The sequence below is a fragment of the Jaculus jaculus genome, chromosome 2 (genome assembly GCF_020740685.1).
Source record: "Jaculus jaculus isolate mJacJac1 chromosome 2, mJacJac1.mat.Y.cur, whole genome shotgun sequence".
In the NCBI taxonomy this organism is placed as follows: Eukaryota; Metazoa; Chordata; class Mammalia; order Rodentia; family Dipodidae; genus Jaculus; species Jaculus jaculus.
In genome coordinates this window covers 2,659,173-2,676,452 of record NC_059103.1, presented here as the reverse complement: position 1 = coordinate 2,676,452, position 17,280 = coordinate 2,659,173, and the positions used below count along the sequence as shown (strand labels likewise).

Genomic DNA, 17,280 nt, shown 5'->3' with positions numbered 1-17,280 from the left:
CTGCCCAGCAACAGCCGAAGGCAAGTGGCAGGAGCCTGGCCTGAGCCTCTGTGTGCGCATCCCAGGCCCCTGCCCACGAAGCTGCCAGCCCTGATAGTCAAAGAGCTGCTTCTCTTCTGTTTAGATCCCACTGCTGAAGTCTCTAAGAAACAGTGCTGGAGCTGCACTCCAGCCTGTTGAGGGTCCCTGAGGATTGAGGTTCTCCAAGATCTTTGCCTCCAACTCACCAACCTTTCTATCACCCAGGCTGGTAGCGTGGGGCTCAGCTGAGTACACGGGAAATGCTACCGCCTCCTGCAGCCGGCTGGGACCAAGGGCAAGCCAGAGACTATTCTGACTTTTAAAACAAAACTAATTAATTAAAATTTTAATTAAGAAATTTAATATGTGAACATATGGTAATTTGATCACATTCCCTCCCATTACAGTCCTTTGTCCCTCCTCACCCACCCCTATTCTACTGAGCACCCCTTCTTTCCAAGTAGTCTTTCTGTTTTGATGCCTCATACGTTTTGTCCCCCTTGTTCCTGTGTGTAGGAATGCTGAAAAGGCTCAATGTGGAACGGGATTTGGGGGATAACAACATCTATTGGCAGATCATGAATACACTGGTTAAGGTGGAAAGCAGTGATTGAATCATGGCTGTCCTGATGAATGCACTGGTCAGCAATGGAAGGAATATACAAGGGCACTGTCCTGATGAATGCACTGGTCAGGGTGGAGGGAGCACTCTGGGGCACTGTCCTGATGAATGCACTGGTCAGGGTGGAGGGAGCACTCTGGAGCACTCTCCTGATGAATGCACTGGTCAGGGTGGAAGGAGTACTCTGGAGCACTGTCCTGATGAATGCACTGGTCAGGGTGGGAGGGAGCACTCTGGGGCACTGTCCTGATGAATGCACTGGTCAGGGTGGAGGGAGCACTCTGGAGCACTCTCCTGATGAATGCACTGGTCAGGGTGGAAGGAGCACTCTGGATCACTGTCCTGATGAATGCACTGGTCAGGGTGGAGGGAGCACTCTGGGGCACTGTCCTGATGAATGCACTGGTCAGGGTGGAGGGAGCACTCTGGAGCACTCTCCTGATGAATGCACTGGTCAGGGTGGAAGGAGTACTCTGGATCACTGTCCTGATGAATGCACTGGTCAGGGTGGGAGGGAGCACTCTGGGGCACTGTTCTGATGAATGCACTGGTCAGGGTGGAGGGAGCACTCTGGAGCACCATCCTGATGAATGCACTGGTCAGGGTGGAGGGAGCACTCTGGGGCACTGTCCTGATGAATGCACTGGTCAGGGTGGGAGGGAGCACTCTGGGGCACTGTCCTGATGAATGCACTGGTCAGGGTGGAGGGAGTACTCTGGAGCACTGTCCTGATGAATGCACTGGTCAGGGTGGAAGGAGCACTCTGGAGCACTGTCCTGATGAATGCACTGGTCAGGGTGGAGGGAGCACTCTGGAGCACCGTCCTGATGAATGCACTGGTCAGGGTGGAGGGAGCACTCTAGGGTATCGTCCTCCTCATGGATTGTCTTACAAACACATTTACAGTTACTTTAAGGGAGCAGGAGCAGGTGGAAAATATCCATGCCCCAGGTAGGGCAGTCTCTGAAGACCCCTTCCCCTGCTGCCCTTGACAGCACAAAGGAAGACAGTCCAATTTTCCTGCTGCTCAGTGAACCAAAGACCATCACAGAAGCAAGACAAGCCTTCACATGCCAGGAAACCCCTGTGGCTCCTTGAGTTTGCGTTTGGCATCCCATCTAGTGCCTTTCTTGCTTAACATGTAGACTTGATCACTTGGCATGAAAGTGCCCCCCTCACCTCCCCACCAACAAAACTTCTGAAAGCAAGAAACTCCCCGTGTACTTTGCAAAGTGAAGCTTCCCCCTGGGTCAGTGGCCCTGTTGTTCTCTTCCCCGGCATAGTCATCTGACTCCCAGGAAACCTGCTCTTCCAAAGAGACCCAGTTCAGCCAGCATCTCTCTATTGGGCCTACCTTTGTAGAATCTTTTCATAATTTCACAGTTTTCATCTCTAAAACGAGGGTCACCGTCTTCCCTTCCCAGTTCATTGAGCCAACACGTGTGGGATTTCCCCTCACTGTACTGGAACTTGCCACCTGGGCCCCTCCTGTTGGAGCTGGGGAGGGCCACGGAAACTATGAGACAGAGGATGGCCTGCCGGGAGTGCCTGTCCCCGGGGGGGCCAGCTCACTTGCAATGGCTGGCATCAGGCGCAGCAGAAGTCCAGGCCGATGCCCGGGGAGCACTCTGGGGCCGGACGTGCACACAGCATCGAACTCCACAGCAGCGAGGGTGCGGAAGCCGACCCTGGAGGACTCAGAGGCTTACATGGCTTCCGAGGCGCAGTACAGCTTCCGGGTTAGGCAGTGAGCTTAAACTAGTCACCCTCAGGCCTTCGTGTCCTCTGTGGTCGAGGGACAGCGATGAGGCAGTCCTGAGCCCCAAAGAGGCCCCGGTGCGTGCACCCCTGACAGGCTGTTCTTGTCCCATTTTGCTCTTGGTAGTTTGTCCCCGAGGTCCCTCATTGCTCCCCACCGGCACCAGTACTGCAGGGCAGTACTCAGGACCCCCCGCACTGCCCCCACCACCCCTGTTGCTTTCAGAGACCGCAAGGAGAAGGTATTAGTAAGTAAGGGAGCCAGGAGCCTTTAGGGGCAGATTCCCGTGTGAACGCACCTTCAGAATATCCTTTCTTACTTTCAGCTAAAACTTTCTGGTTATAAGCTGAACGTGCCCACAGGCATTTCTGTCCATCACCATGATCTTTTACATATGCACTCCACGGCTTTGAGTTAAGCATGGGTAAAAATGTGTCTACTACCTTTAAAAAAAAATTGTGGCCTCAGCTGAACATGCTTAGAAATGAGCGCACCCTACATGAATATGTATGGGCCCCTGACTAGAATCCCCCCGCTTCCTTGGTGTGGGAGAGTGCTGCTGTGGAAGAGACTGTGCTCTCCTTGTCCACCGCAGGCATCAGCTTCTCTCCCGTGCCCGTTCTGGATTTGCTCTCACCAAGGCGAGAACCCACTGATTGCATTTGATGACCAAGGGGCATCTGTGCAGCCCTCATTGCTAGCCATTCACCCACATCTCCACTGCCCCCTTCCTTGCCCCCTCCCCCGAGGCCCCCGAGCTTCCACGCCCAAGCCCAGCTCTCTTCTTCCTGCCTCCCCAATCCTCAGGCCTGGGTGTGCAAGTCACCTCTCCATGCGTGCCTGGAAGGACAAACCTACAAGCAGGCAGGCCACAATGGAGACCCTCGGGATAGCAACCCTTGGGCAAAGACCCACCCCCCACTGCTTGGGGGAAGGTCCCAGTCCCCTTTTGTACCTTTCCACGGCACAGGCTGTGGCCTCATGACTGATGGACGAGGAGTAGGTCTGCCACTGTCCCCCCGGCAGCTCCCGCACCTGCACGGTGAAGTAGCGGATGGGGGACGCCCCATCACTGCCGGGCACCCACTGGAGCCGGAGGCTTCGTGCCGTCACTTCTGCCTGGGGCACCAGGAGCTCTCTGGGGGGTGCTGGTCGCTCTGTAACCAGAGGAGGACAGGTCAGGGGTAAGAGAGACATTTTCTGCTGCTGTTTCCTGCTGCCCATGCCTGGGAGTTGCTACCATGTGGGGCAGACACAATGAAAGGTGAGTCCTTGGTTCAGGAGGGGAGGCTGTTGTAAGCTGAGTTTTAGATGTGTCCATCTTAAATGATAGTGGGGACCCTGGCTCATTTCTGCGGTAGAGGCAACCAGAAGGGAACCTCACCCCACAGGCCCCAGTCCCCACCATCAAGGGCAGGTAGGTGTCTGAATGACAGTGGCCAGTACAGGTGAGGTGCTTCTGAGGAACTCCAGTTTCCTTTGAGCTCTCTGCTATTGGGTTGAGTCTGTCTTTGGTACCTAGTTTCTTTGCAGTCAGTCTGAGCATCATAAAAGGAACCTACTGAGCTCTTTTGAGGGATGAGGGGCAGGTGCAGGGAGTGGGGGCAACTTTGCCCTGTCAATGATTTCTTTGGGGTTAGAATGAAGGGTGCAGGGTGTCTGGGGCCAGCCCTGGCTTTGAGTGGACATCATGTGCCTGCCACTGTGTCCTCATGCCTCATTGATTTCAACAGAGAAACTCCATGGAGGGAGAAATAATTGTTTAATTGTTTATCATGAAGAGTATCGATTCTGATTAAAATGTGTGGTGTGTAATAAAGCAACCATTGATTGTGGCCACACGGTGATAGGGCTGTGAGAGGCGCTTCGATCTGATTCAATCAGCAGTGCTGGCTGTGTGTAACACAGCCCAGAAGCTGATTTCGGTTGGCTTCGGTAAGCGCCACCCACCCAGTCCAAAGGCTAAGGCCTTCTGTGGATGTGCTGCAGTTGGGAAATAACTTCGGCCCTGCATCCCGAAGCCTAAAACTGGGGACCTGTCAGGTAGTCTAAATTCTCTGGGCCCCAAAAGCATTACGTCAGAGGGGTGGGGTACAGGGAGAAACGGGGTGCCCTGTGCCAGAGGCTGCATCCACGTATGACCAGACTACATTAGTTCACACACAATAGAGGTGGTCATGGGGATGCTGCCACACGGATCTGACTCAAGCCCTAGCAAGCCTCTCATGTCCTTTGCATTGCAAGTGTCGGGGCTGGGCAGTGGCTCAGGGAGCGAGGTGTTTGTCGTGCAAGCATGAGGACCTGGATTCAGATCTCCAGCACCCACGCAAACACCAGGCTTGGTGACATGCCTCTGGAAGCCCAGGTGGCCCTGGGGAATTGGAGACAGGAGTTCAGGGTAGGGCTTGCTGACTAGCCTGACCCTGAGGGATCCTTCCAGCACCCATGTTCTGGATCCCTAGTCCTCTGTACCACATGCTGCTTTGCCACTCTGAGCCCTGGCTTGTCCTGCGCTGAGGGATCCAGTAAAAGCGCTAAGAGCCCCTGCTGCAGAAGCATGGAGAAGGTGATGAAGGGTGAAGGACACACCTGCCTTCCAGGAGGAGTACAATCAGCACCGGAGAAAAACGTAGGCAGAATGCATGCAGATTCCAAAGGATGGGCAAGATGTTAGCTTCAGGAAAGACATTCCTGTTTTCCCTGAATGCTGAGGTAGCACCTTGTGCTCCTGAGAGGTGGATGAATCACTTTACCCATGGGCTGGTCTCCTGGTGAGTTTTTAGCTGAATGGGGTAAAGTGCGTCACTGGGGGGGGGAGGGGGCTTGAGGTTGTGTAGCCTGGCCTCACTTCCTGCCCATCTCTCTGCTTCCTGACTGTGGATACAACGTGACCAGCGGTTTCTTGCCACCATGTCTTCCCCACCACGATGGGCAGTACCCCCGGAAACTGTAAGCCAAAACAAAGCCTTCCTTCCTTAAGCGGCTTATAGTCACGTGTTTGGACACAGAAGTGAGTAAAGCGAATGAATGGGGACTCAGTTTTGGAAGTTCTATCCTGCCTGCAAGCCGGCTCTGCCCTCTCCAGCTCTCAGTGCTTCCTGGCTGCCAGGGATGTGAAGTTCTGCTCCACCACCCCCACCACCATGAAGGACTGATATTTCTGGACCTATGACCCAAAATATGCCTTCCTCCTCTAAGCTGTGCTGCTTGGCTATTTTGTCATAGTAAAAAAAGAAAAAAAGCAGGGCTGAGGAAATGGATTAGTGGTTACGGCATTTTCCTGTGAAGCCTAAGGACCCTGGTTCAATTCCCGAAGACCCATGTAAACCAGATGCACAAGGTGGCGCATGTGTCTGGAGTTCATTTGCAATGGCTGGAGGCCCTGGTGCGCCCATTCTGTCCTTCTCTCTGCCTCTTTCTCTCTCTCAAATAAATACAAAAATAAAATATTCTTGTTTTAGAAAAGAAAACAAGCTAACGCAGTGTGACTGGGAGCTTGAAGTGGGCTGAGTGGAAGAAGACCTGAACAGGTGAGGTTTAAGGTTCAGGAACCTTGCTAGGGCAGCGCTCTCCTGGGGGGGGGGTGCTCTGGGAAGGGGTCACACAGATAGGGAGCAGGGACAGTCCAGAAGAGAGGCAAAGCAAGTGCAGGGCTCTGAGGCCAGAAGGAAGGGCCTGGAAGATGAGGTGTGGGCTTGGCCAGGCAGCTCTCACAGACGGGTGGCAGGACCAGGCCGCCGTCCTGGGAAGCGGGGGAGGAGCCTTGCTTGGTCCAGGTAAGGAATAGCAAGGCAATGCTCCGTTCTGTGCTTGGTGGGAGGCTGCTGGCTTAGGCTGTGGGCCATGAGGTCTGGAGGAGAGCAGCTTCCTTTTAGCACCATGCTTGCTCTGCAAAGATGAAGGACGCTGGAGCCAGAGGCACAGGGCGGGCATGGGCTCTGTGCCTCAGAGCAGCTCAGTCTAATTTTTCTTTTTAAGCGCATGTGCGTGTAGAGGTCCAAGGGTTTCCCTGGGTGTCGTTCCTCAGAAACACCACCAGCATTCACCTTTTCCGAGATAGGGTCTCTCCCTGGTCTGGAGCTCACAGACTAGGGTAGATTAGCTAGCCAGGGCTGGGATTAAAAGTGCGGATCACAGTTGCTGACATCACAGCCAGACCTAGGAGTCTGAGAGGAACCCAAGGGGACTCATGGGAAACACTCTGAGGTCAATGTTCAGAGATACGCGGACTGGGAAAACCCTTGCTCCCCACACGCCACGGCACCTGGAGGCCTTGTGACATAGCCCACCTACAGACGTAGATCATGGGTGTGAGTCTGCGGAGACGGGAGCCCACCCCAGACTCTCTCTGAAGGAGCTGCACTTGAGTTTAGTTAGGACAGCCCCATGGCTGCATGAACTAGTAAACCAATAAGGCTGCCTCAGTTTCCCCAGTCCTCTCTTTGGTGAAATCTCAATGTTCCTAAATGGGCTGCCGTGAGGGTATACCCATGCAACATAGCCCCCAGCTTGGAGCAAGGTATCCATACAGGGGTGGTGATCATGAAAAGGGCTATTTGGAAAAATCCCTCCTGTGTGCCTAACCGCTGGGATGACAGCCTTGAACATCACACAGCAGCCACTGCTTTGAGGGCCTTACATTCAGTAGATAAATCCCTGTGCAACCCTGTCCCAGTCACACAGCCTCTTAAAGGTGCACTTCTCACCTTGAAGCCTCGGTAACACCAGCCGCCTGAAAGAGTGGGCAGGGGGCGAATGGCTACGCCATGAAGATGCTATCACTACATACCTGGCCTCATGTTGTGATTTGACTGTGAACACTTGTTTCCCGGCGGGTTGTGGAACATTTAGGTGGTAGAGCCTTGCTGAAGGGAGTGTGTCACTGGGGATGGGGCTGTGAGGTTTTGGAGCCTGGCTTCACTTCCGTCCAACTCTGCTTCCTGACCATGGATGCAATGTGACCCACTGACCTCCCGCTCCTGCCACCATGCCTCCACCCACCCACGATGGCCTGCATCTCCTCAAAATTGGAAGCTGAAATAAACCCTTTCCTTCCTTAAGCTGCTTCCTATCAGCTATTTGGCCACAGCAATGAGTGAAGTAACTACTATGGTCCCCATGTGGTCCAGACCTCCCAGTTGTAGGGTTGGGGGAGGCGGGCGATGAGGTGGTCATGTATCCCACTGTCTGCAAAACCAGTTTGGGGGCTTACCTCTCTTCTCAGTGGTGATCACTGTGGCTTCCAATGGCTCCCCCCATCCCTGCCTTGTCTTGGCAGACAGCCTGAAGATGTACGCAGACTCTGGGGCCAGTTCTGTGGCCGTAAACTGCCGAACTGTGGCACCAACCTCCACGGTGGTGAAGGTGTGGGGACTGCTGCTGGCCAGGCGGTAGGCGATCTGGTATCCTGCGGGCCGGCACGGGAGAGACAAGGAGCCTGCTTAGCCACTCCTTTCACTGGCCCAGAGCACTCACGCTTCCGCCACCCCATATTCAGCTTTGGAATTAGAAACCCAAACACAGCCTTCCATTTCTTCCAGATTTCCAGTGCATTGGAAGGGCGATCACACCTGTGGTGATGAATGGAGGGGGCCTCTGAATGCAGTGCCCCCACGAAGCTTGTCTCGCTCTTCATCCTTCACGGGAACAAGATGTGAGAACAGTTTCATCTTTCCTGAGGTCAGCGCGCGCTGAGCGAATACCAATAGAAGCAGGGCTCACCTTGCTCCCGTGGTGGTGACAGGCCACGACTGGAGCTGTTCTGTCTGTTCCCTTCCCTTCTGTGATAGAGCCTTCCCTTGCCCCAGCAGGAGAGGCCAGTATTGGCCCTTCACAGGTGTTTTGGCATTTCTCACAAGGGGTCTCACTTTCACGACGCCTGCCCCTTTCCTCGTATTCCCCTGCTGCCTGTGACCCACATGTCCCCAGTTTCCACCACGGTGGCCCCTCAACAGCCTTTCTGGCCATCCTGAGCTTGGACGTTCCATGTTAAATAGTTAAATAACCCTTTGGTACATTTCCATCACCCGATAGGGGGAGGGCCGGGCTGACTTTGCACGTCTTTCCGAGTTCCTTGATTATGAAGGGTTCATGGCTGATCAGACATTATTAATGATCAAACCCCTCCAACTGGGTAACCCCAGTGCCTGCCTGCAGGCTGCTGAAGAGCCCTTGCCAACTTCACAGGACCAACCCAGGCCCTTCACGCTGGGCTCACAGACCACGTGTGGTCCTGCTGCTGATTAAAACCAGAATGGATGGGGTGCTCTGACATCCAAAACAAATTAATGACAACCCAACTGTTCACGTGAAGCAAGGGGGAAACGAAACCAGCAGAGCTGAGCTGGCCCCTGCCAGCTTGGCTAAAGCCAGGCAGTCTGAAAGTGGGGGTCCACCTGCAGGGCCAAAGCATGGCCTTGCTGGCCCCCCACCCCGTCAGGGCCTGACTCGTCCTATCTAGCTTGACAGGTTCCCTGAACTCACTCGGGTGAAGCAGCTCTGGTTCCCCTGGCCTTGCCCGTGGCTCCAGGGGTGACTGAGATGAATGGCTGCTTCTGTAGAACTGTGATACGCTCTAACCAGCCCTTCCATATAGGGGTCAGGAGGACAATAGCATGGAGGTGAGATTGACAGCCTACCCTGACCGTCAAGCCTGGCCACTGCTGTCCAGACCGGAGGATGGCATGCTAGACGCTGTCCACAGCGAGTCAAGAGTGTGTAGGGTGGGGGCTGGAGGGATGGCTTAGTGGTTAAGGTGTCTGCCTGCAAAGCCAAAGGACCCAGGTTTGATTCCCCAGGACCCACGTTAGACAGATGCACAAGGGGGCGCACGTGTCTGGAGTTCGTTTGCAGTGGCTGGAGACCCTGGTGCGCCCGTTCTCTCTTTCTCTGTCAAATATATAAAAATAAAATATTAAAAAAAGAGTGTGTAGGATGCTGCTCAATGTCCTCTGAATAGCCATTATGGCCCCTGCCCTGCCTCTGGTGGACAGGTTATTCTCCCTGTCATGGGAACCAGTGTCCTAGGGCTCCTTGGAAGTGACTGCTGTCTTAGTTACTTTTATTGGTGTGAGGTCAGAAGTTGCTGGCAAAAGTAACTTGAGAGAGGGAAGGTTTATTTTGGACCGGTCTGAGGGAACAGCCCATCGTGGTGGGCAAGTCTTGGCAGCAGGAGCGTGAGGCACTTGGTCACACTGAGTCCACAGTCAGGAAACAGAGAGATGAATGCTCGCGCTTAGCTCGCGTTCTTCTTTGGTTTTGAATTTTTTTTTTTTTATGAGAGAGACTGAGGGTGAGAAAGAGAGAGGGAGAATTATCATGCCAGAGCCTCCAGCTGCTGCTATGGAACCCCAGACATGTGTGCCACCTTGTGTGCATGTGCGGCCTCGCAGCCTTGTGTTACCTGGTGCGCCTGGCTTATGTGGGATCAGGAAAGTGCAACATGGGTCCTTAGGCTTCTCAGGTAAGCACCTTCACCGCTAAGCCATCTCTCCAGCCTGCATTCTCCTTTTGATGCAGTCTGTGGGAGAGTGACTCCCGCATGCAGGGTGGGTCTTCCCACCTCCACCAACCTCACAGACTTGCCCAGAGATTTGTTTCCACAGTGATTCTAGATCCTTCCTTTCAATGTTAGCCGTCACAGCAGCCCACTTCTCAGGCTGCTGGGGCTCACTGGGTGCCGGCACAGTGCTCCCTGCACGGCCGCTTCTCAATTTCGCCTGACTCCAGAGGTAACACTAACTGACCTTGACCTCTGAAATGGGCCGATGACATTTCCTTGGCTATCCCTTCCCACAGGGAGTTCTGGGGGGCCTCTCTGTCAAGGCCACGGTTACTTTTTGTGGGGCTTTTTTCTCACGAGGTCCCCTGCTCCTACCAGCCACCTCCACTGGCACAGTTCTGGCAGAAGCTGCCGTGGGTACATATGCTTGGGTTCCTGGCCCTGCCCCCGCGGAGCCTGGGCAGATGCTTAACTTCCTCAGCACAGCTGCAGTGTAGGAATAGCACCCAAAGTTTTCAGACCACATCGAATGAGTGGCATTCAGTAAACGCTCCCTGTGAGCCCAGTGCAGGGCAGATGCTTTTAAGCAAGGTCCCCCCTGGAAGCATGCATCTTTTAACAATTTCTGGCTTCCTTAGAGACCCAGGAGAAGGACCTCATCTTAACATCCTCTAGCTGGGAGCACCATCTCTGGTCATGGGATCGGATCAGTATATGTCTGGAAAATGTCTAGATTTAAGTTGCCTTCTGAAAAAGGCATTACGCTTTGTCTGGTGGTAATCCCAGCTACGCTGGAGGATAAAGCAGGAGACTGGATATTTTACGACCAGCCTGGGCAACTTAGTGAAACCCTCTGCCAAAATAAAGGAAATACAAAATGGGCTGGGGTTATATCCCAGTGGTAGAACACTTGCCTAGAGCCTGCCAGAAAGGGGCTGGGAGCTTGGTAGTAGAGCTCCTGCCTAGAATACCCCAGTGAGGGGCTGGGGCGTGGCTCAGTGGTAGAGCTCCTGCCTAGAATCCCCCAGTGAGGGGCTGGGGGCGTGGCTCAGTGGTAGAGCTCCTGCCTAGAATCCCCCAGTGAAGGGCTGGGGGTGTGGCTCAGTGGTAGAGCATCTGCCTAGAATCCCCCAGTGAGCAGCTGTGGTGTGGCTCAGTGGTAGAGCTCCTGCCTAGAATCCCCCAGTGAGGGGCTGGGGGCGTGGCTCAGTGGTAGAGCTCCTGCCTAGAATCCCCCAGTGAAGGGCTGGGGGTGTGGCTCAGTGGTAGAGCTCCTGCCTAGAATCCCCAGTGAGGGGCTGGGGGTGTGGCTCAGTGGTAGAGCTCCTGCCTAGAATCCCCAGTGAGGGGCTGGGGGTGTGGCTCAGTGGTAGAGCTCCTGCCTAGAATCCCCCAGTGAGGGGCTGGGGGAGTGGCTGAGTGGTAGAGCTCCTGTGTAGATCTCCCCAGTGAGAGGCTGGGGACGTGGCTCAGTGGTAGAGCACTTATTTAGCTTGTGGTTCATTCTGTAGTACCCAAATAAGTAAATATTTAAGTAAATTACATCAAATGAAAAGGCATTGAATGTATATTAAATGTGTTCTTTCTGCTTAAATTGTATTTTATGCCTATGGCTCAAAACCACTGTGAAAGTGCAACAACATAAGCAGTGTAGAATGAGTCTCCCTGCCTCTGACCCTGTGCCTCCCAGAGCCACCCTCCTGTGGGAGCATCACTACAGGCTTCTGGAGATCTTCCAGTGACAATCTGAGAGTAGAGAAGCGGGGCGACTGGGAAGATCCTGTCCTTTCCTTCAAACTGCCGCACCCTGGACATCCGCTTTTCTCCGCAGTCTCCGTTGGCAGCGCTGGGCAGGAGCGTTATTTGCTTGGTACCGAGTGAGTTCTCCCCATCGATCATCTGCTTTTCCTTCTTTTAGTTCGAGCCACACGCAAGGTTCTTCAGACAGCCTCCGACAGCCCCTCACTGGGCATGAGGATGAAATTATCAAGCTCCCCCACCGAGCTACCCTTGTCTTTTCTGTCCCACAATTGCTTCTACTATTTGCCTTTATTCATTTAAATACATTCCGTAGTGTCCATTATCTGGTTTTTAAGCTCCAAATTGTATGTTTTGAAACTGGCCTATTGCCGTGAGGGATGGAAATGAGCGTTTTCACGGTCCTCTAATCTCATTATGGTCAAGCTCCACTTTCACAAGTTAGGTCACCTTTCCAAGTTGCTGGGATTTGGAGCTGTTGTGGTTTAAATTTGAAATGTCTTCTAGAAGCTCCTGGAATGCTTGGTCCACAGATAGTGACACCATTTTGGTAGTCTGTAGAAACTTTAGGAGTTGGGATCTGGCTGGAGGAAGTAGGTCATTAGAAGGTGGGTCTTAGGCATCACTTCCTGTCTCACTCTGTACTTCCTGGCCACCATGGTGCGAACAGAGCTGCACCTCCATGTCCTCCCTGCCACGACTGAGCCCTCTGGAACTATGAGCCAAAATAAGTCTTTCCTCCCCTCTGCTGTCTGTGTCACGTAATTTGGTCACCTGTTAGAGAAATGTAACTAACACCGGATCACTTGCACTGGGTGGCTCAGTCAGAGGCCGCAGGCACAGAGTCATGTCTGTGATCATCAGAGGTAAAAGTGGTGCAGGGAAGATGGGAGCTGGGGACACAGCAGCAGCTCTCTAGGGAAGTTCTGTCCACACAGAATTATGGTTCTGATGGAAGACTGAAGCTGACCACATGAACGACCAGGTGTCAGCTAGGGACGAAATGACCAGAACTTCCATCTAACCACCGGAGCAAAGTCAGTCTCTGATGACTGCTGGGGAGGCAGAGACAGATGGATACTAGCTCTCGCTGGTCAGCTAGTTTAGCCTACTTAGTGAGTTCTAAGTCCATGAGACACTCTCAAAACACCAAAAAAATAAAAAGAGGAGTGGATGACAATAAGTTTGTCCTCTGGCTTCCACATGCATGTGCACCCCTACACACACACACACACACACTAAGAACGTGGGAGGTGGTGCATGGCCTCTAACCCTAACATTTGGGAGGCTAAGGTGGGAGAATTTTGAGTTTGATGCCAGCCTGAGCTATATAATGAGACCCAGTCTAAAAAGATTTAGAAAAAGAAAGCAAAGTGGGCTACAGAGATGGCTCAACAGTTAACGTGCTTGCCTACAAAGCCTAAAGGACCCAGGTGTGATTCCCTGAGACCCACAAAAACCAGATGCACAAGGTGGCACATGTGTCTATAATTCATTTGCAGTGCATAGAGGCCCTGATGTGCCCATTTTCTGACTCTCTCTCTCTGTTTCCTTCCTTCTCTCTTTTGTAAATAAATAAATATATTTTTTAAAAAAATTATTTTTATTTATTTGGCAGAAAAAGAGGGAGGGAGAGAGGAAGGGAAGGAGGGAGGGAGGGAGGGAGGGAGAGAGAGAGAGAGAGAGAGAGAGAGAGAGAGAGAGAGAGAGAGAGAGAGAATGGTGGCACCAGAGCCTCTAACCACTGCAAACGAACTCCAGACATGTACGCCCCCTTGTGCATCTGGCTAACGTGGGTCCTGGGGAATCAAACCTGGGTCCTTTGGCTCTGCAGACAAACACCTTAACTGCTAAGCCATCTCTCCAGCCCCCCAAAATATTTTTTAAGAAAGAAAAGGAAACTGAAAACTGGGGGGCAGATACTCCCTCTCAGTCCATAACTGGAACAGTCAAAGATATTTGGAGTCATGCTTTCAAATCACTCTAGTAGAGCTGAGTGGGGTGGCTCATGCCTCTAATCCCAGCACTCGGGGGGCTGCGCATGGAAGACTGTGGGTTCCAGTACAGCCTGAGCTGTATAACGAGACTGTCTCAGAGAAAAATAGGAACAGAAAACAGAATGCTGTGCAACTGATGTGAATGAGGCCAGGCAAGTGCCATTCCTGGGGATAAAGCCATGAATCTCTCCAGAAGCCTGTCAGTCTGGGGCTTGTGCCCTTTCTCTGCATTAGGAGGTCTCAGCAGGATCTCCTCACTGGTTTTGCATGGTAAGACCATCAGCTTCTTCCCCAAAGCATTGCAAAGCCTGAGGCAACAAAAGTAATTAGCCGACCTAATGGCTTTCACTCCTCAGACCCTCCACAGCACCAGAGGCCTGGTGTGACCTGCTATCCTGAGGTCTTGCAGGCATGCCCCTAGCTTCTAACACAGCCAACACCAGGCCCTCTGCCTCCCAGGCATCCTCATGGCCTCCAACGTAGCCTGGGATGCAGTGCCCCCAAACCAGCGTCAGGTCCTCTGAGTTGGGTGTAATCACAACCCTTGTCAAACATTCCACTTCCCGGGCTGGAGACATGGCTTAGCGGTTAAGACTAAGGACCCATGTTCCACTCTCCAGATCCCACTTTAGCTCTACACACAAAGGTGAGGCAAGCGCAAGGTTGCACATACCCACTAGGTGGCGCAAGCATATGGAGTTTGATTGAAGTGGCTGAGGCCCTGGCACGCCAATTTTCCCTCTCCCCCACCCAAATAAAAAAAAAAAAATTCCACTTCCTTTCATCTCTTTACTGTTTTATTGCACCTTACGTCTGCTGAAGCAAACCTTTCTGAATCACTGGGTCAGGAGATTAAGCAGGATCTGCTTTCTTTCTTTTGAGAGAGAGAGAGAAAGAATTGGAGCGCCAGGGCCTCAGCCATTGCGATCAAACTCCACACGCTTGCGCCACCTAGTGGGCATGTGTGAGCTTGCACTTACCTCACCTTTTGTATGTCTGGCTTATGTGGAATGTGGAGGGTTGAACATGAGTCCTTAGGCTTTGCAGGCAGGTGCCTTAACTGCTAAGCCATCTCTCCAGCCCCATGCCAGCATTTTGACACGGGTTCTGGAGACTGAACTCATGCTTGTAAGGCAAACACTTCAGTGGTTGAACCATCTCTTCCAGGCTTGTGTCCTGTGTGGAATCCTTATATCTCAGGGGTCCCCTGATCATACAGCAGGGAGTCAGTGAACTGAGTTCCAACCTAGCCCAGTGCTTTATCCACCTATCCAGTGCTTACCCCACTCTGCTCTCACAGCTAACCATGAAAACATCCCCTGTACATCCTGGAGCCTCAGCATATCAGCCACTCTGCATATAGAAATCTAGACCTGTAGCAGTCCATGGGCAAATGAGCGAGTTCTCTGGCTGCTTGGGAGAGAAGAAGGAGTTGGCTGCCTCTGTGTGCATTACAGGCCAGGGTCCCCTGGTGTTATAGCCCTGTACGTCTTAGAAACCACCCCACTGCTTTCCTTAGCTCCTTCTTGTTCTTTATTGGTTTTTTTCTGGGTGTGGTAGCACACACCTTTACGAGGGAAAGAACAAGAGGGAGAGAAAGGAAAGAGAGAGAAAGAACTGGAGAGCCTCAACCACTGCAATCGAACTCCAGATGCAAGTGCGGCCTTGTGCGCTCGCATCTCCTTGCGTGCCTGGCTTACGTGGGACCTGGATTGTGGAGCGTGGGAGTTGTTAGGCTTCCCAGGCAAGCGCCTTAACCACTCAGCCCTCCTTCCTGTGCTCCACTGAGGGTTCTGACAAGCAAAGACAAGGAGACAAAGCAGAGCACAGTGTGGAGACGGTCATCCACTGACATAAAAGTTGAAGGTCACCGTGGACTGTGGGAGAAGCTTCAGAGGTCTAGAGATGGCGAGTTCACTGCTGTGGTGGTGGTGGTGGGGGAAGCAGGGTGTGCAGTGTGGTGCACAAAGTAGCCCAAGTAACTGGGACCATATGACAGAACCTCAGGGTGGCGCTGTGGGGAAAGGGTGGGTCAAGGTGGTCCAAGGTCAGGAGCAGGCAGTGTATACTCGGGCCGCAGCCCGGGGCCCCTCTGCTCTTGTACCAGCCAGAGCACAAGAGGGTAAAGCTTTGGGGGACAAAGAGACAAGGGATGCTCTGATGTCCCACTGGTCCAGCCCTGGCCTGAGGCTCTTGTGTGAAGCTGGCTGCCGCGTGATACTGAATCTATTCTTGGGACGGCGTGTGTACACAGTCCCTCTACTCAGTGGCCTGGCTTGCCCTCACGTGCACTTTCCATGCCATTCTGCCACAGCCCAGACTAGTGGGCAGAGACCTTTGCTGTGGCTCTGATCCTCAGCGCCTCAGCCCATCACTCTCGGGTGGGGTGGGGTGGGGCCTTGATGTTTATTTTATTGATGTAGTATGTGTGTATGTGTGCTCATGTGTGTGTACGAGTCGGGCGTGTGTGTATGTTTATGCACTGTGTGTGGAGGTCAGAGGGCGGCCTCAGGTGTCTTCCCTCAGCTACTGCGCACCTTGTTTCAACGGGGTCCCTCACTGGCCTGGAGCTCACAATTAGGCCACATTAGCTGACCAGCAAACCCCAGGGACCCTCTTTGTCTCCACCTGCCCAGTTCCGGGATCACAGGCCCGTGCCACGATGCCTGGCATTTTACATGATTCCTGGAGATCTGAACTCCGGTCCTCATGCTCATGCAGCCCCTCTCCCCCTCCTCGGCTTGTCTTTAAAGGAAACTTACATTGTTGCTTTGTTTCCTTTTTATAAAAGCAATCCAAGAAACCAATAAAACTCAAACTTCCTGCGGTGTGTGTCCTGGGAAGGCCTGGTAACAGGGGTTGGAGTGCGAAACGTTTACTGAGGAAAACAACTCCAGGGGAGAAGAGAAATGAGCGTGGAAGGACAAGAAGGGAAGTGTGGCCTCAGCGCAGCTGCCACCCTGGGGTGTAGCGCCGCCTGGTGGAGATGGCCGAGAAAGCTTCAGTGTTGCTCTCACGATGGAAACCGGGGGCGGGGTGGGCATGGTTACTATCTGGACCAATCCTGACAGCCCAGGAAGCCCTGCAGTGGGCGGGAGCACTAGGATGACCTCTAGCATCCGGGGAGTCTGTCCTGGGAAGCAGGCAGCTGTGCAAGGTTTATATGCAAATACTGTACCGGTTCATCAGAGAGACATGGGTGCCTGCAGACTTTGGAATCCGTGAGGGTCCAGAAACAGTGGTTGCGGTGCATAGGAGTACCCGGGATACTCATTTTCCCATACACATAAATTTTAAACGAAACTTAACTGTTACTCCAAATATGGATTTTTCATTGCTCAGTCTACACAGCGCTCCAAAAGCATTCTGTCCCATCTGAACAAGAGATCAATCCAGCGCCAGCCCTTTCCTTGTAGCTGTGAGTTCAGCCTCCTCAGACTCAACCAATGCAGGGTCATAAAGCCCGACTATGTACTACAGAAACTCGCGTTAGTGCTGAGCACGGGCAACAGACAGCTTTCCTTGTTGTGACGCCCAGCAGTATGGCGTAGCCGCTGCTTACAAAGCCGCGTGCAGTCCACTGGGTGTTACAGGTCACGTAGAGATGACTTAAACATACAGG

At 53.0% G+C, this 17,280-nt stretch overlaps 1 protein-coding gene across 1 annotated transcript in view; it reads right to left on the bottom strand.

Annotated features, from left to right (window-relative positions):
* Sdk1 (sidekick cell adhesion molecule 1) overlaps positions 1-17,280 on the bottom strand; it is a 1,082,085-nt gene that overhangs the window by 113,045 nt on the left and 951,760 nt on the right. Inside the window, exons 29-30 of the mRNA XM_045142963.1 lie at positions 7,615-7,809; positions 3,358-3,559 (exon numbers count right to left, since the gene is read on the bottom strand). Coding sequence (XP_044998898.1) covers positions 3,358-3,559; positions 7,615-7,809 — 397 coding nt within the window. The remainder of the gene's footprint in view (positions 1-3,357; positions 3,560-7,614; positions 7,810-17,280) is intronic.